General features: G+C 41.5%; 1 protein-coding gene across 1 annotated transcript in view; it reads left to right on the top strand.

Moving 5' to 3' along the window:
• Positions 1–12680: 12680 nt before the first annotated feature.
• Positions 12681–26046, top strand: part of LOC107519739 (aromatase) — a 31493-nt gene continuing 18127 nt past the window's right edge. Inside the window, exons 1-2 of the mRNA XM_016162720.2 lie at positions 12681–12953; positions 18289–18439. Coding sequence (XP_016018206.2) covers positions 12809–12953; positions 18289–18439 — 296 coding nt within the window. The 5' untranslated portion in view covers positions 12681–12808. The remainder of the gene's footprint in view (positions 12954–18288; positions 18440–26046) is intronic.

Here is a 26046-nt window from a genome sequence, read left to right as displayed (position 1 = left end):
GAAGGTTCTATTATCTCCATTTTACTGACAAGGAAACTGAAGGCTCAGATTGACATAGTAACTTGCTGTGTGTAGTCTCACAGTATGGGGCAGAGCTGCAAAGTAAATCCTCACTGTGATACAACTACATGAACAATGTCGTAAAGACTATAACAAGGCTGATTATGTCTTACTTCCAAGTTCCAATTGTTCACAGATCATTCAGAGCCTTTTTCAAACTGTTTCTATTAATCGCTTATTAAGAATTCACCCATTGCCTCTTTGGAAGTTACCCTGCCTTCTAAAATTTTGGTTATTTTTTTTGGAATTCTCATGCCTAGTCAAAATCTCCCATGTTCTCTACTGTATCCATTCTCTGAGGAGCTGTTTTTACGTGCTTGCCTTTCCCCGTGTTTCTCTTTTCTCCAGTTGGGTCACTGACCTCCACGTTTCATCTATATTTGCTCTTCTGGTTCTCCCAGTATATCTCTTATCATTACCCCCCCCGAAGCCTCCTATGTTTACCATATCCAACTCTGGAGCCCTCTTTAAGCAAGGAAGGTCTAGAGTGCCTCTGATATCAGTGATACTGCTTTATCATAGTCTTTCCTCATAGTTGCATGAGTGATAAGCAACTACTACATCAAACATTTAAACACAACCAAACACGTGTCTCCCCTGTGCAGCCAAAGCACTCATTTCAGGGATATCACCAAAACACCACCAGAGCCCCTGCTTTAGAATTGTCTTCAGAAATCCGTGACCCCTTATTCTTAATATCCTTAGTAAACTTCTGGTTCAAAATGATAAATGAAGCACATGCTATAGCCTTTCTTTGTTACCCCAAATCTCCAGAATTGATATAAAAGATATTTTTAAAACTCAACTATAAAACAAGAATGGGAGTCCTCCATGGGCCAGAAATTCTAGAAGCACAAAAACTTGATGGGATCGACCTGATAAAGGAAATAAATCAAAATATACACAGGAGGGAAGACCATGCCTACAAATGCAAAACTCAATAGGGCTTCACATCTGGAAATAATGGATTATAAGATCAGGAAAAAAAAAGAGACAACCAGCAGATTAGTGAACTGGCTTCAGCAGTTCCTGGACATCATCTTTCCTCTTACCAGGCAGCAGGTAAAGTGGAACTCTGCTCAAAGAAGCTTCTGGTATATAGAGGACTGAAGCTGGAGATGCAGAGTATACTCAACTACTGCTAAGATATTCTGATGAGTGGTCCTCCAAAAGGTAGGCGAACAGAAGCAACCAACTGACCAACGAGGAATTTCAGCCACAATAATGAGCACATAATTAAGACTCATCAAACGTTTGGTGAAGGCCGGCACCATGGAAGGGAGTCACAAACTATAAACAAACAGAAGAGTTTATACCTTAAGAAAGAGACTTACTAATCTAAAAAGGGCTATCGAATATGATGAACCGATAGCCTCAAAGACGCCAGCAGATATTGCGTTCATAAGAAAATTAACAGATAATGGACATTAATATTTTTATTTTTGAAATAAAAATCTAAACAGAAGAACTGAAAAGCCAAGTAACATTTGAAGCGCTGGGAGATTCAGTCAAGGCATAATCCCAGAATGCAGCACAAAAAGGTAAAGGAGGTGGGCAATATGAAAGAACAGGTAAGAAACATGAAGGATGGATCCCTAAGACCCAATATTTGTCTAACTGGTGTTCTAGGAAGCAAAAAGAGTGAGAATGGAGTGGAGGCAATATTCAAAGAAAAACAAGCCAAGAATATCCTAGAACCGAAGAGGACTGCCTGAATTCTCAACAGTGTAAGAGAGTCACACATAGATTTTCCAGTGGGGTCAGTTCTTTCATCCACTGAAGATAGACCTGATTTGGGAGGCAGCAAAAGGTCCTTTGAAGCCAAGTGTGAAATTCTTGTTGACAATGAGATGTAAGTCAAAGTAGGTGTAAATTTAAAACATTTTTTCAAGGCTCACTAGTTCTAAAGATGCTTGCCTCCACTATTAACACATATACATAAACATTTTATCTAGCAGAATTTTCTATTTTCTCAAAAATTCCTCTTGTTTTCTTATATGGGAGTACACATAGGTTAGTTTCCTAGCTTAGGGGTACATGAACAAACTAAAGGCGGGGGATCAATTAAGAGAAAACTGCCTCTCCTGTATCTTCTCTCAGCACCCCCACCCCTACTTACAGTTCCACCAGCAAATAGCAATGTTTTCCAACATGAATCCAGCTTCTTTAGTCTCATTATCCTCTGCCATCTTACTCATAAGAATGAATCCTTACTCATTTCTACCTCCTTCCTCCTTCCTGCCTCCACATGCTTACAAAGCTCCTCCTCTACTCACCGTCAAAACCTCAACCACATTTCAAGGCCCAGAAAAGTCCCGCACATCACACAAAGCCTTCTTTGGCCACATCTCAATGCTAATATATCTTTGTACTTGTCGACAGTACGGTGCTTACCGGTTTTTTTTTCTCCTACTAGACTGCAGGCTCCCAGAGAGCTGAGACAGTGCCAAACATTTCTTTTGTCCCCTCCAAAGAACTACTCCAGACATCTGTTAAAGTGAAAATATCCCTAGGAGGAAGAACAAGTTGAAAATTATCCCTGGAGACTAATTATTTTGGTGAGACAATTTCCTCTGACTGGGGAGAAGGAAGTGGGTAGATAGAAAATGTGGGGAAATGACACGGAAAAGGAAGTGGAGATGAGGAGGGAACTGGAGGCAAAATCGACTATTCCACAATTCTGTGTAGGCCGCCTCAGCTTCTCTCACATGAAGAAGGGTCATAGAATCACTGACCTCCAGGCTGCCAAAGTTGCTTAGAGACTACTTTATTCCCTGGCACCCTCAGAGTGCCTAAAAGAGGTGTGGTGACCCGCCCGAAAGTGCACAGTCTATGGTGGCCCCCAAGGGCATTACTCCAGTCCGGAGACTCTGCTTCTTTCAGCTATTCCCAAGACTGTCTCTTGCTATCTATGCTCTCGTTGGAGACTGAAGGCTAATGACAACAACAACTTGTATCGAACTCTTCTGTGTGCTAGTATTGTAGGACAGAGAGTCGTACACCCGACGTTAGCAGAGCCAAACACTAGGCACCGACAATTGCAGTGGAGAAATATTGGCTTTTTTGTTGATGAATGGCACCATCCAGGAGAATGGCTACAGATTATATATAGTGCAAGTCACAAGACACGATGGGTTAGTTGTTTGGGGTAGTGCTGGGAGTTGATTGATGAGGGGCGAGGTAAGAGTAATAAATCATATCTTCAGATCTCGAAGACAGTTCTGAGGTCTTTTCTGGGGTCCCTCTATCAGGCCTCATGATAAAGTAGCCAGGGGGTTGTCCAACCTTAGAGCTCAGGAACTGAAACACAACTTAGGTCAAGATGTTATCTTTAGCCTGCCAGAGGTCTGGACCTTGTGACCACTAGTCAAGTCTAGGCTACTGTCTTTTGCTGCCTCGGAGGTTTCTGATTATCCAGGAGAAAGACTAGGTTTCTGAGGTGTATATATGTATACAGAGAGAGGAATATGATTTCTAGAGCTAGGATTTAAAAGTATATCTAATCGAAGCTGTGAGGATTCTCGGTTTCACTGGATACTCTGATAAGGCCCCAATATGCTTTATCTCATTTTCTACTCATATTGACCATATTGAGAAACTCTATTATTTCTCCCATTTTTTCTGATGAAGAGACTGAGGTAGAGCTGTAGCACAGTGATAGGGGTCCATCTGAACCCAAGAAGGCGGACGGCATGGGGAGGAGTGCAGCTTAGGGTTTCCCTTGTCATTTCTTGTCTCATTCTCTCTCAACCTGCACGGTCTTTCCCTCAACTTGATACCTTGTAAAATAATGTTTCTATATCAAGGCCTGCTTATTAAGCCACACTCAACTTTCCCAGGATAATCACTGTCTCCTCTCTTCCTATGGTTGTTTATGCCTCTGGCTGAGCACTTGTAATTTGACTTATATTAATAGTAATATGGCTGGCTCTCTGTCTTGTCAAAATTAACTCCTTGAGGGAGAGGACCTCATTTTGTTCATTGCTATATTCCTAGAGCCTAGAACAGTTGCTAGGACATTGTAGATATTAAATTTTTGGAGTTAACACAGTATTCTGCATGTGCATGTGCTCTCAAATGAGATGGGACCCTCCATGGCAGAAGCCCGGAGATCCCATGAGCCTTCATGGGATGTCCGCTGATGGCTAAGGTGTAGCTATGAACCAGTGTCAGTGCAAAGTGTGCCACAAGTGTGATTTCAGTGTATCAAACATGCCCCTCACACTCACCTTAAATCTTTCTCATTGGTTCCATTAGCTGCATCAGCTACCACCTTATTATTAAACCTGCACTCATATTTGGGGTCAAGGTGAAATGTAAAATATCCAAAGGAAATTTCATTCACGTACAACTGGGACATCACATTCTACTGGTAAGTGAAGGTGGTTTTGATCTGGAACGAGCCTCTTGGACATTGGGAACCTGAGGTGGAAGATGAAGGAAGGAACTAAACCCAAGAGTTAATTTGAAGTCTGTGGATAAGCCTCAGAGGGGTCCAGAACCCAAAATTATATTTAAAGCACTGTCCGTTGATTCGGAGTGTGTTTTTTTCAGAGTGCTCTTCCACAGCTTTCATTAGATTCTCAGAATGGGTCCAAGGCTCTAAAGAGAATGAGAAGAGCTAGAAGATGGCCAAAGTTGACCATTTTCACCCCAGGTTCCTTCACATCCCAGTTTAGCTCTGGGAATAAGCACCACCCGCTAGCCTAAGGCAATGGTGCCAAAGGAGAGAATGGAGGAAGTCGAAGAAGGGCAAAGGTACTGGGGTGGATTGGGAGGGGAAGCTAAGGTAAAGGGTAAGAATGTTGGGCATCAGAAATTGAGCTAGAAGAGGTCGTGTTGCCCAATCCCCTTATTTTATAGATAAAGAAAGGAGGTCCAGAGAATTTAAATAACCCCAGTATTTGGGGTCAGTCAATGGCTCCCCTGCCAGACCTTGGCCCTGTTCTAGGCCACTTCTGTGGCCTCAGTTTGTTCATTAAACAACTGATAAGCTCACAAGAAGAGGACAATAATGCTGCTGTTATCTGACTGTTTGGGTGGTAGCTGGGGACCACTGCACTGCTGGACCTTGGCATTTGAAATCACAGAATAAGGAAACATTCCTCTGGGATTATGTGAATGCGTCATTCTTGGATGACCCAAGCCTAAAATGTCCGTTCATTTACTTCACCAACATTTACTGAGCATTTATCGAAGTTCAAGGCACTCATGGTAGCCTCCATGGGGGCCGCAAGAGATAAGCGAGATTTGAATCTTTGCCTTAGAAGAACTTATGCTGTGGTAATGACGAAAGACATTCCACTGCAGAAGCAGCTCGGTGTTCCATACAGAAGAAAGGTTTGTTACTGCCCTTACAAGAGGTAAGTGAACCAAAACAAGGCCACTTGGGACCTCAGTGTAACAAATCTTGGACACCAAGGCCCAGGAATGGCTCTGGATCTTTGCCATGAGAAAGAGGTTTAGTGGCCACTCTGGTAGGTGGTATCAGGGCTGCTGTAAGCAGCCCCACTTGGGGATTTGTTGCTTTCAGAGTCACAGGGTCATGCAACCCTACATGCCACAGAGACCTTAAAGCCTAAGAAATGACAGCAAGACAATGGTACACAGCTTTCGAGCTTTTGCTTTAACCCATACCTCATTGTCCTGAGATAGAGAATTCACTGCCTCAGTCAGGGCTCAGGGAGGCTTGGGAAGTGAATAAGGTCACAGGGCTGGTTAGCCACAGAGCTGAGACGAACTCAGACCCTTGAACCCAAATCCTGCTCCTGCCGTGCTGTCGCTTCTGCTTTGCCCCCACGCTCAGATTAAAGTCCAAAATTGGACTGAAAAGTCCCACTACCTTATCCCCTTTGAGGCCCGACAGCATGGTAGGTCTTATAAAATTGAAAAGTGAAGTGGCGGGAAACCTCTTAGGGAAGCGACTGCCGCTGCAGGGATGACCGCCAGCCTTGCCCTTTCTGCCTCCTCCATAAGACAGGCTCAGCCGGCTAGTGAGAAAAGTGTGGTTTGCATGCCAGGCAGCCCCTGTACAGCGGGATCGGAGGGCCCCGTGGTGGACCCCTTGTCCCACCGTCCTCCTCACCTCTACCCCTTGTCTCATGGCCTGAAAGGCCTTTAATGATCAAGATCTAAAAGGCTTTTCAGGTGGTCACTGCTGACTATACTTTAAAACAAACTCTCCTGGGAGAGAATATCAGATCTAGCCCAGTAAGAAGACAATGCATTAAGGATCTGAGGGACGAGAGGCCACCCTTAGAGGGGCAAAGGTGAAAGGTGAGGTAAATGGGCAGCCAGGCCTGCTGGTGGTCGGCCAGTAAGCTACTGCGATGGAAGGAGTGTTTCCACGAACATGCATTGAAGTCATGGGACCACGAAGATCAGTACAAAAGCGCCAGCCCTGCCTGATGCCCAAGAGCTTTGCATCTGCTCACTCATGTGAATGTGAGTTTGTACATATGCCAGGGAGGGAAACTTGCCTTTCATGCACCGTCAATAGTTTTCCCTACACGGTTGGAATGCTAGTGGCTGAGGTCTTCTACTGGTGTCCTAAAGGGAAGTCCAGGGCGGTCACACGCAGTATCCCTCCAGATATCCCATTGGTTCCTATTATATCTCTCCTGTGTCAGAACAAGAATTTTCCAGTGACTCACTTGGGAGCTTACTGAGAAGAATGATTAGGGACTTCTGGCGTCTTGACCCCAGTTCCAGGGCTTGGAAATCGGATCACAGAAAGTATACGTGGGTAAAACCTTTGCACTTTTAAGTGGCCGTTGACAGGTGACCTGGATCTCATGTGGTTGGTTTATTTTTCAAGAGGAGCTATAAGATCCTGGAGTGGCTTTCCAGTTCTCATAGCCCATGTTTCCTCAGTGTAGAAGTTCATGGGCAGTTTTGCCTCTTATCCTAGAATTCTGGCTTACAGCACCTTCCTCAGAACCTGCCTTGTGGTGCTCATGTCTGAATGTATCACCTTGCTCAGATAGGGCCCTTTAATGTTTAATGACACTCTCTAGGACTCTTGAGTTATTGAGTGACTTGGCAAACAAAGGTAAGAGTATCCTATAACAAATGGAAATGAAGGAAAGGTATTTATATCAGGTAAAAGAGAGCTCAGGAAAGGGAGTTACAGCCCTTGGTGGGAGATCTGTGGAGCAGAACCAGCTGAGGTGGGTAGATATGAGAACAGGTATGATGTCTGTGGCCAGTGAAGAGTCAGAATATGGGTGGAGGGAGCCAAGAAAAAAGGCTAGATGAGGATGAATTTGGAAGCCTTACAGCTGAACGCAAAGAAGGTTTTTTTTTAGCAGATGTGAAAACAGCTGAGTTGAAAAACTATCTGGCAGCAGTGTGCAAAACCAACTGAAAAGGAAGGCCTGAAGGCGGGGGCTCAGGGAGGTTACAGTAGGGAGTGAAATCTGGACAAAGGGGGAAACGGTGCAAACAGTCAGCAGGATTATAGCGACCTTGTACTAAGGTCTGGATGCCGTTCTAGGAGTAAGATACAGGCGTGAAGGAGACAGACACACATCCCTGGCTTTGGGGAACTCTCCTTCAGGAGAGAGAACAGGAGGGAGATAACTTTTAAGAATTAATGGCCATTTATTCTGTGAGAGATTTGAGGAAACTTACAAAAATACATCCAACTCAGAAGGAGAAATATAGATTTTATTTATTGTCCTGATATCTCCTTACCAAAAAATAGTAAGTACATGTGGCTGATCCTATAAAGTCACTCAGAATTAGCTTATGCACTGGCACCAAAGCATGACTAGGCAAAGGCGGTTGCAGAAAGGACGCAAACAACTAGGTCCAAGTGAACAACTCTTTGGGTCATGGCAGTTGATTCAGATACTAAGTAAAGGCTGCATGTCTGGCCCATGAAGAGATGTTTTGTACGGCATCGTGCCTGATATTTTAAGAGGACCATGTCCTATAATGTGCTACAAGCCTACCCATCTTATTTGTGTCACCTGTGAAGAACCTTGAAGGCATCAGATTTTGGGACTTCCCACTAAAGGGTCCACTAGCAATCTCTAATGGATTTTTCACAACAGAACCTTTCGAGAAAAAGAAAAAACGGATTAGGGAGTTTAAAGTAATGTTTGGCAAAAGTCTAGAAGGCAGATATAAATTTGCCTCCAACTGACCACTGAGGATATCATAAATATGCTTTGATCATAAACATACCAGGAGTAGAGTTAAAGCCTATTATACAAATTAATATATGAACCAGAAGGAAAGGATGTTCTGGGAAAGAAATCAGGGACAAGGCTTTTCGTAGAGAATATTCTTAGAACTTTGTGACTGGCCATGTTTAGGCTATGGTGAAGGATAGAGATGGGTAAGAAAGCAAGGGATAGGGATAAGTGAAAAAACAGACTTTGAAGCTGAATGATTAGGAAAATGATGTATAAGAAGATTGGAGTATGAGGAAGAGGTTAGGAGAAAGTTGATAGATTGAGCTATGTGTGGAGTGATAGTGAGACATCTAAGTGGTAAAGGTCACTAGGCATTTGGGGCTTTAGATATGGAGTTAAAGAGAGAGGACAGGGCCAAGAAGGGAACTGGGGTGAATCCAAACAGCAATGAGAGCTGAAGTCAGGAAAAGTAAGTTCTCGAAAGGAGTACGAAGCATAGGAGACAAAGTACTCAGGCTTGGGAACTGCAGGGGAACTAGAAACAGGCACAGAAGAATAAGAAGGAATAATGGGAGAAAAGGAAAAGTTTATCATAAAACAACCATAGACAAAAAGATACAAGAAGGAAGAATGGACAGCTGGGTCCAATGCCACAGCATGAGATCAAGAAGAACACAGATGAAGGTAAAATAGTGCGGTCATATGTAACCTCTGAAAGACTGCTATCATGAATGTAATTGAAGCAAAAGCCAGGACTTAAGAGAAAATGGGTAGAAAGGAAATGGAAGCAGTAGGCATGGGTTGTTTGTTTGTCGACCCCTTGCTTCAGTGGTTTCTCATTTCCCTTAGGAGAAATTCTAACGTTAACATGACTGCAAGGCTTTGTACATGTGTGCTCTATCACTGTCTCCATCTTCTGGCGCCCCACACTGCCCTCCCCCTTCTCTGAGCCCTGGGTCACCAGCCTTCTTTCTGTTCTTTGTCGAGCCTTCTTTCAGCTTGGCGTCGTGCTAAAAGACTCTCACCTGTCTCAGTCCCTAGTCCCACTCAGCAGCCCCTCGCCAGGACGGGACACTCTCTCTCCTTCACTTGGGGGAACTGTTCAACAAGTATTATACCTTCCCTTCTTTAACACTGTCTGTGAGCCCCTGGGGTCTGAGGTCACATCTGTCTTGCTCCTGGCAGCAGCTGAGGAGGAAGCCCTCTGTGAAGGTCCCAAATCAGAAGGTGTAGCAGGGAGAACCAAGGTGGCCGGGTCTCATTTCTGGGGTGTTGTGTAGGCCACATAAAGAGGGACAAAAGAGGTGTACTAGAAATAATGGGAGGGAAGGCTTGGCACTCAGGGTGATTGGGCTGTCTTCCTGCTGGACAGGTTGTCCCCTTGCTTCAAGGTAGGGTTTGGTAGGGTCTAGCCAGGCTGGGCAGCATTTCTGCAAGGCTAGGGCCTGCCTCTCCACTCTGCCAAGGGTCAGGGCTCTATCAGGGCACCTGGGAACCCCTCTTGGTACTGTGGGTCCCAGGCTATATCTTGACTCCAATGTCAGCAGGACACCCAGGCTCTGCTGTATCCCTACGGGCCTTTGCCTTTGCTCAGACCGAGGACTCTGGGTGTAGCACTGGCATTTCTCTGCCCTGAGGTCGGTGAGGCATAAGTGAAAGTGTTAATCAGAATACTCACAGCTCCACCCAGCACAGGATCACAGACCGGGTTTATCAGGTGGCTGGAGCCCCTGCTTGGTGCCACGGCCAGCCAGTGTGGGATGCCCCAGCAAGTGGAAAATGGAGACCACGCTGCAAATAAATTCCTAGATATCCAGGCATTTGAGATGGACCTTAAATGTGTATGGCACTTGAGGGCCATGTGTATATATGTATGTTTGGGGGCAAGGGTACCCAAGGCATATAAGCAAGCTCTATATAAAGTTCTAGGACCTTGCTACATTCCTGTACCACCATTCAAAGGCTTTTGTTTAACCTGTTTGCATGGCCCAACAGAATGCACAAGGTGGAAAGAATCTTTTTTTTCTGAGGTCTGAAAAGATTACTGTTTTAAAGGGAGTCATTCTGAATGACTCAGGAATGAACATAAATGACTGAAAAGTCCCTGAATGTAGGCACAAATGAATCCCAAAATAGGCAGCAAAATGGCATAAGTAAGAGCAGGAGCTCTGGAGACTGCTTACATGAACTCCAATCTCAGCTCTGTAACAAAAAAACTTGGTGTCCTAGGGCAAGATCCTTCCTCATGCCTCAGTTTCCTTGTCTGTAAAATGGGAATCCTCATACTTAGCTTATATGAGGATTGTTGTGAGGATGAATGGCTTAATGTTAAGTGCTTTGAACAACCTCTGGCATATCGCAAATACTTTGCTACATTAAAAAAATTCTTATCCTAGTGGGTCTTTATTTTTTAAAATAATTTTTCACTTTTCAATTACAGTTGATATACAGTATATTAGTTTCAGGTATAAAAATAGTGATTACACATTTATATAATTTATGACCACCCTAATAAATCTAGTACCCATCTGACACCATGCATAGTTATTACAATATTTACTGCATTCCTTCTTATACTTTATATCCCCATGACTATTTTATAACTATCGATCTGTACTTCTTAATCTTTTCTCTTTTTTCACTACCCCAACCTCTCTCTTGTCGGGCAGCCATCAAAATGTTCTCTGTACCTATGAGTCTGTTTCTGTTTTGTTTGTTTTGTTCTTTAGATTCCATATATTAGTGTAATCACATGGTATTTGTCTTTCGGTGACTTATTTCACTCAGCATAATATCCTCTAGCTCCACCCATGTTGTTGCAGATGGCCAGATTTTATTCTTTTAGGGCTGAGTAATATTCCATTGTTTATATGTACCACTTCTTCTTTATCCAATCGTCTATCAATGGACACTTAGATTGCTCTCATATCTTGGCTATTGTAAATAATGCTGCAATGAACACATGAATGCACTTGTCTTTTGGAATTAGTGTTTTGGTTTTCTTGAGATAAATACCAAGAAGTGAAATTACTGGATCTTTCTTTGCCCAAGATATGTGCAAGCATTTTCAGTGCCTTGGTTATTTAAATAGTGGAAAAATAGAATGAACCAAGCAAATGAATGAATTCAATTTTATTTTGAAATTTCTGTAGTTTCCAGATATGAGTCTGAATGAATGGTTAAGATCTTATATAGATTAGAGGAGAAATATATGTACATACTCTTTAAGAATGTGTTGAGAGTTATGGCTTCTTTCTCCCGAAAAGTGCAGATGAACAGACAAAACATTATACGTAACATTTTGGGAGGTTCACAGAGTCCTTGAAATCCAATCAGAAGCCATGGCTAAGAATCTAGAACTTTATTACTAGGTAAAACCCATGCAAAACCTGTTTGAGAGCCATTGCAAGTCCTGGAAACTTCAGGCACTTTCCAAGGGAAGGTCAACCTGGAAGCAGTCATCTGGCACCGGGAACTGCGTTGAGTGATTGCTCTTTCCTTGCTGTACAAATTTATTCAGTCTAAGTCTCTCAACAAACCAGCATGTCTGAAACCCTCTTCTGAGAGTATAAGTATTAGAAACCCTACTGAAAAGACAGACTAAACATTACGTTGATGAAAAACATAACAGAACCAGCAAATCAAACTGAAAATTATCTTACACAGGAGGTTAGCTGCTGTGAGGACTGAGGGAGGTTGCTGAGTGGCACCTTAGCCTATTGCTGGTGGCATTCAACTCTGTCTGTCCTCTCTGTTTTATTCCCTTCCCCGTTTTGTCTCTTTCTTCTCTCCCTTTTTTCTTCCTCCTCCACTTTTCTTTCCTACTACCTCTGACATTGGCCCCCATGGGCACTGCTTAATTCAGCCCACAGTGCAAGAGATTGTAAGCCTCACTTGTCCTGAGTGAGTTACATTGAATTCAATAGACAATCTAATGGGAAGATCTGAGAATGCCTCACCAATGCCCAAGAAACATATTCTTGCTGGAGTAGCTTATTTTGTGGGAGGAGGGGTGGGGGAGGAGTAATTTTAAACAAGAAAGGGGGTTGGGTATTGCTTTTTCTTTCTTCTTTCTTTCTTTCTTTCTTTCTTTCTTTCTTTCTTTCTTTCTTTCTTTCTTTCTTTCTTTCTTTCTTTCTTTTGAACTGATTGGACTTCAAGGGGAAAATATTGTCTAAACAAAATCTGCTGAGTAAGTCACAGAATGACTCCTCCTTCAGGAATAAACTTTATTTTCTTTTATTTTGGTAAGAAATTCGGCGGTCAATATGGAATTTAGTTACTCTACCCACTCAAGGGCGAGATGATAAAGTTCTATCAGATCAAGCGTCTAAATGAACCTGAGATTCTACCAAGGTCAGAAATGCTGTACTTCAAGCCAAAAATCTCTCTTGTACTTACTTGTTTTGACTTGTAACCACAAATTTGTCTTGTCTAAGTGCACACTCGCGTTATAAAACAAAGCGCCAGCACCGATCTCTCACACTACAGCATCCTCTGAAGCGGCAGGAGTGCTCGTTGTACCTTTTGGGAGATTCTCTAATTTTTCTGCCCCTTTAATTTCTACAGGACTTTAAGTTGCTTCCCCTGAGATCAAGGAACACAAGATGGTTTTGGAAATGCTGAACCCAATGCATTATAACATCACCAGCATGGTGCCCAAAGCTGTGCCTGTTACCATCATGCCGATCCTACTGCTCATTGGCTTTCTCTTTTTGCTTTGGAAGTATGAGGATACATCCTCAATCCCAGGTAAGTCAGTCATTTAGCTTTGTATTTAAGGAGATCGTTTACCTGAGAGTTTTGGTTCACGAGGGTAAAGAAAATTTTGTAAAAGGACACAGCAAACCTGGGGAGTCAGCTGAAGCCTATGCAACATTAGCAAATGAGGAAATTTTTATAACAATTATCCCTACATTTCAAATAGAAGCATTTAAAAAATATTTTAGATAATCCCTTCCACTGTATGCTTTGCTTTGATGAAGAAGACTTGACACAATCCCTCTAAGGTAAGTTTGAGATAGGGTGGAACAAAGTAAAATTCCAGTTTTTTGTTGTCGTTGTTGTTGTTAGTGATTTTGTTTGTTTGCTTGTTTTTTGGATTCAAATTCATTTCAATTTTGTTCTGAAGGTGGACATGTCTCTGGAATGCCTTCTATACTTCTTTCCTTCCCCTTCCCACTTTGCCTTATCCATGCCTTCTCCCTATCTTGAATTTGTTCCTTCTCTTCGTTTTCTTTTATTCTTGGGAGGAAGAAGGGTGTTGGTGATGGCACCATAAGGGCTGAATGAGACCAGGCCAATGGAAGAAGAATGAGGACCAGTACAATTATTTTGGAAAATCAGACCCTGATAGACTCTTCGACAAGGTCTGTGGGTCAATCACAAGTAGTATATAATGAAATTATCCAGATAATTCCAATAAAAACTCCCACTACTCCACCACTACCAGAATAATTCGGAATTATCAGAAATATCGGGTTAGTTCTTTAGTTTTCAGTGGCAATTCTTCATGGGAGGTATCTGTCCCCCAATCCCTAAGGTATATAATAAAACTAAATATATCAAGAGCATAGTCATTACACACTTACAAGTGCGATGGGCCTCATCACAGCACGATTTACAGTGGGAATGTGGAGCTGGTGCAAAGTGCCCTGTGTCTGAATTCTTTAAAAGTTTTCAGAGAACTGCCTGTCTCTCTATTTGATTCTGCCTTGTGTTTTAGGTTACTTCAATTTAATAGAATGTTAGTTAATTTTGTTTTCTACTACCTGATGGGATCTGAAGGAACTCTTCCATGGTCTTTATCTTGAAACCCTTCCCCACCACTGCCTCTTTCTCACTGGATTTCTTCTTCCTGGTGGGCTCTCAGGTCAGGGTCTATGACTAGTGATGAGGTGGATGCATTTTAAACAAGCCTCCCCCCCCTAAATGTTTATGCTGCAGGTGGTAGTAAAACTCCCTTGGACCCTGGAGTAAGGAGGTCAGTTTAGGGGGTGAGTGTGAGAACTGGTATCTCTGAAGCTCTGGATCAGGAGCTTAAGTGGCAGTCCACTCTGTTGACAACTTCTGGGCTGGGGAAATCATGCTGCCGCACACTGACTGTCAGGTCCCCTAGTGCTGTGGTTCTCAGCCCTGTCTGAAGTGGGGCCCCCATGTTGATATGTTTTTTAAAAATCTCCCCAAGTTATTTTTCATGAACAGCCATGGTTGAGAGCCACGGATATAAACCTGTATGACAAAAGGGGAAACTGAGCTCCAGAGAGGTGACCTGCTTTGACCAGAAAACCAGTATGACAAGTGTGAGAAACCATGAAGTTTAAAACTCTTCATTTTGTAGGCGAGGGGTTAAAGTCCAGAGAAGAGAAATGGCTTCAGCTCCCCAGCTAGAAGGAAAGTGGGAGTGTGTGTGTGTGGCAGGGGCAACCAGAAGTCCTAAATCTCAGGTGGATGATCATTTCGTTAACCGGGGAGCTTCGAGGTCTGTGCTTTCCCTTTAAAATGAGAGGTCCGGTCAGAATTGTCTAATGGTACAGACTCAGATCCCACGGTTCCTGGTCGAGCAGGAGAAGGTGAGGAAATTGACCTTGTTGGGGTGGTTCTTGCTGACCAATACCTCTGAATTCCTTTAGCCAGTTCCCTCAAATCACTGGCTCTCTGGGTTCTTCATTTTTACCTGTTTGGGGATGCTTGGGTCAGCAAAAGCCAAAGGAAGTTAAGGAGGTATCATGATTCAAAGCCCTTAAGTAAGTTACAGTTTACAAAGCAGTTTCACACCCAGTTTCTCTTGTGATCCTCACCAGCACTCTGGTGAAGTGGGTGTGTTTATGCCTATTTTGCAGATAAAGAAACTGAGATTTAAAAAGGTTAGATGTTGTACTGCTGGTAAGTGATGAAACTGGAACTCAAGTCTAAACTTCTTCAATCCATATTTCCTGAGAGGCCCTGCTATATCAGGTTCTGGGACGAGAGCTATGAGGAGGGTGTACAGATGACACATAGGCAATGGCTCTGTGCCAGAAAGAACTCTGAGAGCTTGGGAGAGGAAAGAGTCATTCCTACTTGGGGGCTTTGTAAGCTTCGGTTCCGGGAAACCGCCCCAAGTTCACTGATCTCTGTACAGGACTCACAGTTACCTGGCACCTGGCAGCTCTCCCTTCCCCAAGGACACACAGCCATTCCCAACCTTGTAGGTGGGTCCTCTGCTCCAGAGCCTCTCTGCGCTGGGTGCCATATCCCCAGAGGGGGCCACAAGGAAAAGGACATGGCAACACATTCTCTTTATTCCAATTAAGAAAATATTTCACAGAAGAAATGCACAAACAAATATGTCATCACAGTCTCGGACAAGAAATAAGATGTTAGCAGCGTCTCAAAAACATCTCTCGTGCCTTTGCAATCACCCCCCTCTCTTTTGCCCCCAGAAGTAAATATGCTTCTGTTTTATGACAACTATCTCATGCTTTTTTTTTTTTTAATAGTTTTGCCATCTAATTCCACATCACCAAACAATATGGTTTAATTCTGCCTGGTTTTAAATGTTTTAGCAATTAAATCCTAGATTACTTATTCTTCTCTCTTGCTTCTTTTGCTCAATATTATGCTTGTAAGATACACCCACTTTGTGGCACGCAGCTGTAGTTCACATGGTATGCAGTTATATGAACATCTCATGGTTTAATTACTGATTCTACTGTCGATGGACATTTGGGGTGTCTTCAGTTTGGGGCTATTTTGAACAGTGCTATTATGAACATTTGTGTGTGCAGGTTTCTCTAGGGTATATTCCTAGAGAGAAAAGCAACAGCTTCTTGATTAGACAGCGGGTGAGAGTTCCCAGTTGTTGGTTTCACAGAGGCTGTCTCTTCTGTGACAAATGCAGTGAAGTATTTACTGCTCCTCTTAGGGTTTGAAAGAGGCTCCTGCAATCGCTGCATATCCAGATAAGCAATCATTGCATACTCATATCCAAGAAACAGAAAACAGCTTAATATGTGGATGCAACCAGAATATTTTTCTAATATCCTACCAGAGTTTCTCCCCAGCTGGATGGTGTACGGTGTGCATGTAAATGAAAGGATCACATTGTGTTATTTACTTGAATTTGTACTTTTTCCCCCCACACTCTCCTCTCCTGCCTGTGTCTCGATGGGGACCCAGTTATACTTAATCATACCATCTCTGGTCCTTAACTTGGAGCTGCTGTCTATACCTAGTAGGATCTCAGTAAATATTTGTTGGATGAATTAAGCTGACATATAATCAGCTGATCACTAAGGAAGTAAAGCTCTGATTCTCTACTGGTTAGAACACTAAGATTTTCAGCCTAAGTTTATCACAATCTCTTTTCTCAGTAGATACAGCTCTGCACTGTCGTATTTTATATCTGAATGATGGTTCCCATATATTAAGACTTTTTACATGGCACCAAACTTTTAGATAAAAAATGAAAAGTGCAGCCTCTCATTTGTATCTTTGTTTTTCACGAGCCTGGCATTAAGTAAGTAAACGTTGAATAAATCTATTTCCAAATAGCTAGATGTTTCACCTTATGTGGAATAAATGTATGTGACACAATAATATTTTTGCATTTTTATCAAAATGTAAATACAATCTAAAATAGTCTAAGAATGACATTTAAAACTTTATCCTTTATGTTATATGCATTTCTAATTTAGTTTAAAAATTCATTTAAAAAACATTTAATGTGCATTTACGATGTTTCAAGGAGTAAATATCCAGGAATGTATTTTGTTGTCATGCATATTTCAATTTATAGCAGTTTGGTCTATCTTATGACATTTTAAGGAAATATGTATTTAATCAACTCTGCTTGTTTAAATCTTTTAAAGAACTTAATGAAATTATTTTATATAAAGTCAGTCATCTATTTATAATATAGTGCTATTAGAACAATCATAAGATTAATAATCCTTAAAATATTTTGCTTTTGTAGATATTAACAAAGACTTTCATGTTACAGGGAAAAAAAGCCAACAATCTTGTCCCCATTAACCCAACTATTGCAAAGACTAAACTTTGTTTGCAAAATCTGGCACTAAACATCTAATTTCGGTGATTCAAGCAAAAGCTTAGATTATCTAGATTGTTATACAACTCTTGCCCGTGGATTAAAAGTACTATCTCGTACAGCTGTGCATGTTTGTGCTTCATAATTTCTTTACTGACAGATGGAATTCAAGAAGAAAGATTTAGAAAAGTGACTACTTTATAAATAAATAAAATTCCTAAAACCTTTTCAGAAAGTTTTTGTCTAACTTTTCACCACCACTGGTAAAATTAAGCCATCAGGTTTGGTCCCTGATATAAGCAATAGCAAATCCTCCTGTTGTTCACAGGATTCATATCTTCACAATTCTGCCATCCTCTGCATATGCAAGGATGTAAGTGGCCACTGCTCTGAAAGTATTACCACATCACTGTACTCAACCTGTAGTCTAAACCCTGATCAGACTCATTGCCTAATTCCTCAAGTCTTAGCTTTATTTTGCCTAACGAGATTTAGCTTAAGATTCTTAAACTGAGTTCTTTCTGAAGGTAAAAAAAAAAAAAAGAAAAAGAAATGGATGCTTTTTGTTTGGACATTATCTTTGTAGATCATATTTCTCATAGTTAAAAAGATTACGCCAAAGTACAACCTAATTCTAACCCACCTATTTAAATCAAAAGTTTTCAGCCAAACAGATCTGTCAGGTTTCCATGCTTGTAACTAGATAGACAGACTGACTCGTATTTGAAACTCGTTGACACCATTCAACATGGCAAGAAAAGAGTAGACATATAATCCGATTCATTCGGACTGAATTGATTGAGACCAAATGGAACTAGTGTGGTGTGGGCTTGGAACTACTCTTCGTTCATGGAGGAGTAAAGAGCTTCATGTTAAGCTCATTGGTTTGTTTGTTTGTTTGTTTGTTTATTATTAATTATTTTAGTGATTTACAGATATGCATCAGATGATGTAAAAGAACACATAGGTATAAAAGAACAAGAACAACAGTAACATAAAGCAGTTGCTCTTTTTGGTGTTCCTGAGATGCTAATTGTGATTCAATGACTTTCCTAGGTCCTGGCTATTATTTGGGAATTGGGCCCCTCATTTCCCACTTCAGGTTCATGTGGATGGGGATCAGCAATGCCTGCAACTACTACAGCAAGATATATGGAGGATTTGTGAGAGTCTGGATAAGTGGAGAGGAAACACTCATTATCAGCAAGTGAGTCTGTTAATAATCAGAAACTTATTTTTAAAGTCGAGGTTGATTATTTTCCTATTAAAAAACAAACTTATTTGATATCTTGATATCTTTGTTCCTAAGTCAGCATTTGCCTTCCCTGTCAGCCATTTCCCCCAGTAGACAGGTGAAGTGACCATCAGAATGTTTATCCAGAAAGGTATCTGCCAGCAGCTCAGAATCTGGAGCACATTAATATCACTCAGGGAGCTTTTAAAAAAAAAAACCCAATGCCCAGGCTGCACCCCAACTTTTAGAATTTCTGGAGGTGAAACCCAGGCATCAGCAGTATTTAGCGCTCCTCCCAGGTGATCCAATGAGCTGTGGAGAGGAGAGAAGGTAAGAAGCTTCCAGTGCAGGGGAGCCTTTCCCTGGGGTTACAGGAAACAGCTAAGCAGAATCAGAGTGGTTTTTGTCTCATTGTGTTACCTGCATGTCTAGCTCAGGTGGTGGTAGTGTAAGGCTAGGACTGGAGTGAAGAATGATGCATGTGAGAAAGGACCGGAGGACCTGAACAGAAATCTCTCTTAGCTTCTGGATGCTTAGATCACCAGATAAATTCCCTGGAAGCCCAAGCCTGTTCCTGAAGTAGTATGCAGGACAGGGCAAATTCCCTTGAGTGGGGGGAGACTCAGGCCCTGCACTGAGAGAGAAGAGGGTTCTTAGTGGAGCATAAGAAAGAATTCAAACACACACCAGAGTTAGAGTCCAAGGAAAGCTTATTAGAGCATGGTCACCTTTCAGAGGCGGAGAGTGAGTCAAAGAGAGACTCAGAGGGACAGAGACAATAGAGAAAGGGACAGTGAGAGAGAGAGAGAGAGAGAGAGAGAGAGAGAGAGAGAGAGAGAGAGAGAGAAAGACATACATACATACAGACAGACAGACAGACAGAATGAAGAAACTGAGAGGGAATTCAGTTTTTATATATCATTTTTTAGTTTCTATGAGTTACAGTTTAAAGACATTGTTTACTTATTTCCTTTGAAAGGGACATACAGTGAGGAAGGATAAGAATATGTAGCCTGAACGGCCTGCTGGCAGTTCCCAGCCCTCAATCCATAGGTTCTCTGTGGTGTTAGCCATAGAGAATGAATTATTTTCTTTTGTGTAGGACTCCACTTACAGACCGTTTTTCCTGTTTTCTCTTCAGGGTGTGGGGAAGTAGGTCATTAGCAATTCCAGCAGAAATCTTCCTTTTTCTTCAGGTTTTCTCGTGATCTAGCTGCAGAGCTGATCAGCATATTGCAGTCTCTGAATATTGCTTGATTTAATACTCTAGTTCTCTTGTCTCCCCTCTACATTAGAAGGACCCTCATTACAGTGAGGGGTGAGTGGCATCTGACCATCCTTCTGTCTTAATTAGGAAAGTGACTTAGTAACCTATCCGAGTCAGGCACTGATTCGCGCCGGAGACGTGGATGCAACCCATCCCCTCTTTCCCCCAGCTTCTATCAGTTCTTTCATTGTCCTGTCCTCACAGGCTTTTCACTGGTTAGAGTCTTAGTGTTCTTTTTAATTGCCTCTGAGCCACTCGATTTTGTTGTTATGGGCTGAGGCCCCAGTGAGACTGGGACATGTTTGTCCCTATCTTCTTTCCTTGCCCGCTCTTCAGATCCTTTCCAGAACTACCTGTGCCTCTTGAAAAGACCCCATTGGACCTCAGAGAGCTTTTCATTTTTATTTGAACAGTTTGCCAGATCTTTTTTCTTTTGAAAAGTTTGAGATCTGTAGTCATTACAACTGTGTGGAGATTATGGCCCGACTTTTCTAACCTGTTTAGTCCCAAAGCGGTGAGGACTGTAGACCTTTGGGGGTGGTGTGTGGGGGGGTGTCAGGCATGAGTGCTGCTGGGATGTGGCCTGAGTGACTCAGGGCTTTGAAGAGGAGGTCCGCCGGTATGCACAATTAATGAGGTATGTGCTGAATTAATGAGGGGCTGCAGGAGTTGTGCATGACACTGTATCTCATGCGTATATATTATTTTTTGTTATGAGTACAAAAAAAAGAATGTGGATCGCGTCCATAAAGCAGAATTAGCAATTGATAGGCTAAGCAGGATCACATTTGCACATCTGTTAGTAATTAACATACTAAGGGTTATAGTTGTACATTTTTAATATGTATAAATTTGTAGAAAAATCATTCTTTCTTTCAACATATATTTGTTGAGAATTTACTATATACTAAGCACTGACTATGACAAGTATGACAAGTTAAGATGTTAACTTGTCATTATTGGCTTTCTACTCATTCATTAAATAAATATTTATTAAGAACTTATTATTTATACTAGATATTGTGAACAAATCAGCCAAAAATCTCTACTGTCATAGAGAAATCCATCATTATTTTGTTAACATTCCAACAATAAACAAGCAAATGTATGATATGTCAGTAGGGTCACCAACCGTGCCTGGGACTATGGGATTTCCCAGGACATAGAACTTTCAGTGCTAAAACTGGAATGATCTCAGGCAAACCAAGATGGTTTCTCAGAAAATTATCAAGTAAATATGTGCTATATGGAAAATTAAAGTACGGAAAGGGAATGGGGAGGGCCAGTTGCAGGGATAGGAGTGCAGGTGTAAACAGGTGGTCAAGCCCTCACTGAGATGATAACATTTGAATAAAGGCCTAAAGGAAGTGAGAGAGAAAGCCATGCAGAAAGCTAGAGGAAACATATTCCGGACAGAAGAGACAACAAATGCAAAGACATTGATGTGGGACCCTGTCTAGAACATTCAAGGAACAACAAGGATACTAGTGTGGCTAGTGGGAGAGTAGTGGAGATGAGGTTAGAGAGGGACAAGAATACCCAACCACGCTGGGCCTTGCAGGCATTGTACCAACTCTGGCTTTTACCCTGCGTGAGATGGGAAGCCACTGAGGAGTTTGAGCAGAAGAGTAACAAATCTGACTCATTCATGTTTCAGCAGAATAATTCTGGCTTCTCTGTTGTGAGTAGATGGTAAGAGGACAAGGGATGGATGGGTGCAGAGAGAGAAATTAGGCAAGAAATGATGGCAGCCAGTCCAGGTGAAGGTAGTAGAAGTGATAAGATTATGAGGTGAAATTCTGGGCATATTTTGAAGGCAAAGCCAATATGTGCTCTAACAGGTTGGATATTGGGTGTAAGAGTCAAGGTAATGCCACAGCATTTGCCTCGAACACCTGGAAGAATGAAGATATTGTGTTATGTGAGATAAATGGAGTAAGCTTGGTAGGGGGAGAAACCAGGATTCCATTTCAAACATTTTGACTTGATAGGTCTAATAGACACTTGAGTGAAGTGTTGAGTAGCAAGATCTGAATCTTCAGGAGTCCTCAATCTGGAGTGTGGTGAAGGGAGGAACTTTATTCAGATAAACAGTTTGCAAACCAGGGAAATGCAACCTCCAGTGTAAATCAAAACCTTGCTCCTCTGAGACGAAAAAGAGCCCCACTTATATAGAGAAAGTGCCCCCTTGGTCCCTGATTGGTTCAGTTTTACGCAAATTTGCATTGTTTGATTGGTCTAAATAGTACTGTCCTGATTGGTTGGAATCACCCTCCTGACTGGTCCATATGGAGCCACTTTGATTGGTAAAGATGAAAATGAGGATATAGCTATGCAGCTCTGACTTTCACTGGTCTTAACCCATTGGTCAAAATATGATTCCAGGAACTCCTTTATAAGATTTGATTCAGATAGTAGGAACATAGTGCAGGAGGCTTGGCAGCTCAGTCTGCAGTTTTTCCCTAATATGCAGTGTGTATGTGAACAATGGCTGCTAGACTCTGATTATGAATTTGGACCCAGTTAACTACAAGGATTCCTTCTTGAAAGACATATGCCTTCTTGAGGTGCACAAGGGCCTCCACAGTAGTTGGAAACTAGCAAAGGAGTTTGAAAAGGACAGCCAGTTAAAGAAAATAAAACCAGGAGAGTATGGTGATCTGAAAGCCAGATGACAACTACATATCAGGGAAGAAGGAATTGTTACCCATGCAAAATAACTGCCGTATGAGTATGAAGATTTAAGCATTGCATTTAGGGAGGTCATGAGTGACCTTGACAAGAGTGTGGTGGGGACAATGGAGTATTGTAGGGGAGGGGCAATGCAGCAGTGGGGACGAAAGTCTGACTGGAGTAGAGAAGGGGGTGAGGCATAAATAGTCTTCCAAGCAGTTTGCCAAAATGCAGGCAGAGAAATGGAACAGAGCTGGAGAGGGATTTTTGGTGGAAGAGAAAGAACGTGTGTGCTAGGTGAGATGTCAAGGGGTCCAGGCGACAAGTGGAGTTGGATGTGGAAGTTCATCCACAGTAATAGGAAGGAAGTTTCAATATATGGGCACAGATTCTGGTGGTTGGAGTTTGCATAGTTTCTAGTTGTTTCTGTTTTCTCAGTAAAATAGAAAATAAAATCTTTAGCTGAGACTGAGCAGGAGAAAGTGGACATTTGAGGAGAGAGGAGGCATGATATAATATTCATTTAGAAGAATGAGAGAGTAAATCGATTAGGGAAATGTAGTATAATTGCCGGATGCACGAAGGGATGACTTGAATTTAACTGAATCCTGTCAGCAAGGATGTGTGTGTGTATGGGCATGCGTGTGCATTTGTGGGTTTTTTTTTCCAGTCCCATTCAGCTGCCAGGTATAGGCAATGAGTTAGCTAAGAACTGGTTTTAGCCAGGGTTGAGGTTTTATCAGGCAACAAAGTAAGGTGAGGGTCAAGGGATTTGAGCATGTATGGAAGAGTGTGGTTTTAATGATTGGCAATAAAATATTTTTCCAATTTTCTATTAAGACAATGTTCAAATGAACAGGAAAGTTAACAGAACAGTTCTCTCGCTTTTTTTCCCCCATGACATTGACTTATTGAAGAGACCAGGTCAATTGTCCTGTAGAATGCCCCACATTCTGAATTTCTTACATTGTTTAATTATGGTGTCATTTAACGTATTTCTCTATTCCCTGTATTTCTTATCAATTGAAAATTAGGTCTAAAAACTCAGTCAGATTTAGGTTAAACATTTTGTAATAATACTTCCTTGGTAGTAGTACTAGGCATTTCATGTATTATATCAGAAGATTAATGATACTAAATTTGAGCACTTGGTTAGCATGGTTACAGTCAGATCCTTCAGTTAAAAAATTTTTTTTTTCTCTTGCAATGACCTTAGTATTTAAGCTGGGTAAGTGAGGACATTAGAAGGGCAAAGAAGAGTGAAAAATTGATAAGATTGATGGAGGATAAGTCTCAGGCACGGAACAGATCAAGACACACAAGTATTTTTAAATGTTTGGGACCAATTTTCCCATTAATTGTCTCCTCCATATTGCTAGTACTTGTCTCTCTTGTACTGGCCTGAGGCGCATGAGTCCTTTAAACTCAGAGGAGGAGAGTGGTTTCTTTCTTATCACTTAAGAACTTACTTCCTGGCTCTTTTCCACTTTGAAGAGACAATAGATTTGCTATCTTTGATGTCTTTTGACTTTAGTTATGTTTAAAGAAGAACCAGTTACCAGAAAACTTATACTACCCACTTCCTTTCTGAGCTTGGGGACTCCTTGGATCTCTCCTCAGTGATTAGAAACCCTCACTCTCCCAACCTGTCAGTATTCCCCTTAACTGATGTTATAGTGTGCATGCACAAGGCAGGGGCAAGGTCTCTACTGTGCCAGGAATGCTCCGGGCCCTGGGCCCTAGTTCTTCACCAACCTTCTCTTCTTCAACTCCTCAATTTACTCTGGTTAGAGAAAGCCAGACTACTTTTGATTTAAAAACAAACAAAACAAGCAAACAAACAAACAAAGAAGAAGAACAACAAAAAACCTTGTTTAGATTGCTTGTCTGCGGCTGGTCACACTTGGCTTGCTGTATATATATCATTTTTGTCTTGATAACTTTGCCTTTTGCCAAGGCTCAAAATTTACTGAGATGTTGGTGCCCCCTAAAGGACACAATGATTTTAAAAGTTAGCTCTTTACTAACTAACATTTAATTGGGTTTAAGTTTGGGACTTCTTGTTCTCTTTTTTAAATTGATTAGTAATTACTCAAAATAAATATACAGGCCAATGTGGTTAATGCAGTATATAAAAACTCTAGAGGTCAGAGCAGAAGAATTGTCTTCTAAGCACTAAAAATTTTTTAGGTAGAAATTTGTGAATAAGAATGTACAAATTACTTTCTGCTTCGATTATGGAATGAGGTAAGGGAAGATAAGAACAGCTAGAGTTCTAAAATTTATTAATAAGAATTTCAGTCCTCTCTACAGCATGATTTTTCCATAGAAGACAAAATTTTAGCTGTCAGTCAAATTAATTCACTGGAATACAAATAGAAGCGTCTGGATTTCTGTTTTTGTTACTAGGAAGAAGGAAAGTCCAAAACTCAGGATTGTTTGATGAATATTATCTGGAATCAAACCAAGTGTATATTTTTACTTAATAGGGTGTTTTGATTTGAGCTTAAGATTTGTGTGTGTGTGTGAAATAAATATCAAGTAAATTATGTATATAATAATAATTCTGTTTTCATTTCTTGACACCACCATTATTTCAGGGGCTTTCTTTTAAAGTTTAAATAGGACTGTGGAATCTATCACCAATGTGAGAGTTTGGCTTATACTTAGCCCACAGCCTAACTCACTCAGCTAGAGTAGAGCACTTTTGCCCAATGTCTTTCTATGAGAATGCGTTTTCACAGGCATTAATGAAACAACCTTATTAAAGCAAAGTTATCTTTTTAGGAGCCAAGTGTCAACTTTGAAAGGGAGGAGCAAGTGTTAAGATAGCCACTCCAGCTTAGTGTAAGAACTCAGCTGCACGAGGATTAGTTGTATATACTGTAGTAGACACGTCCCATCTTTGAGGGTTATGTGTTCAGAAAATCCCCATAGTAAGAGAGTTTGCAGTTAAGAAACAAAATTTTAGTGAAGTGGGAAGGGAGAACTGAAGTTACAGTCAACACATGAAAATTTGCATAAAAGATAAAAAAAAAAAAGACAGGGTCTAAAATAAAAATAACACTGATGACATTATATGCCTCTTGAATTTGCACAATTAGGTACCATACAATAATTTTCTATCTTCTATCCCTTGCACACCAGAAAATATCTAGGTTTTCCCTCTTTTGTACTATCAAAGAGATGTTTAAAAATATGTCACTTTCTTGCAATAATGTGCATATTTTCTTCCTATTTCCTTGCTCAAATGTGTAGTCCCTTTCCAATTTTATGATTTCTACCTCTGAATTCCACTCTGGTCTCGGAGATGTGAGATAGTTTACAATTCTCAGGTGGAAAAAGCTCTGGGGATCTATTTTAACTTACCTAGCAGACTTGTGCAATTTAGTTCTCAAGCTCTGAAGTAAAAGGTTACGTTGCTTTAGCTCTGCCTGGGGCAGAGCCCCACCAGACCCACCAGAGCACACATGCGGGCAACTTTTATACATGATTTGGCTCCTGCCCTGTTCACATGGCTGAAATACACACTAACGGCAGTTTGCCTTGCTTCACTCAGCTTTCGGTCTGTCTCCCATAGTTGCACTGCAGAAAAACACTATTCCTCTGCTCGCCACTCTGTCCCTTTTTACAATTCCCT

Source organism: Rousettus aegyptiacus, unplaced genomic scaffold, assembly GCF_014176215.1.
Source record: "Rousettus aegyptiacus isolate mRouAeg1 unplaced genomic scaffold, mRouAeg1.p scaffold_m13_p_3, whole genome shotgun sequence".
Classification (NCBI taxonomy): Eukaryota; Metazoa; Chordata; class Mammalia; order Chiroptera; family Pteropodidae; genus Rousettus; species Rousettus aegyptiacus.
Note: the sequence above shows the minus strand (reverse complement) of the source record. Positions and strands in the feature narration are given on the sequence as shown.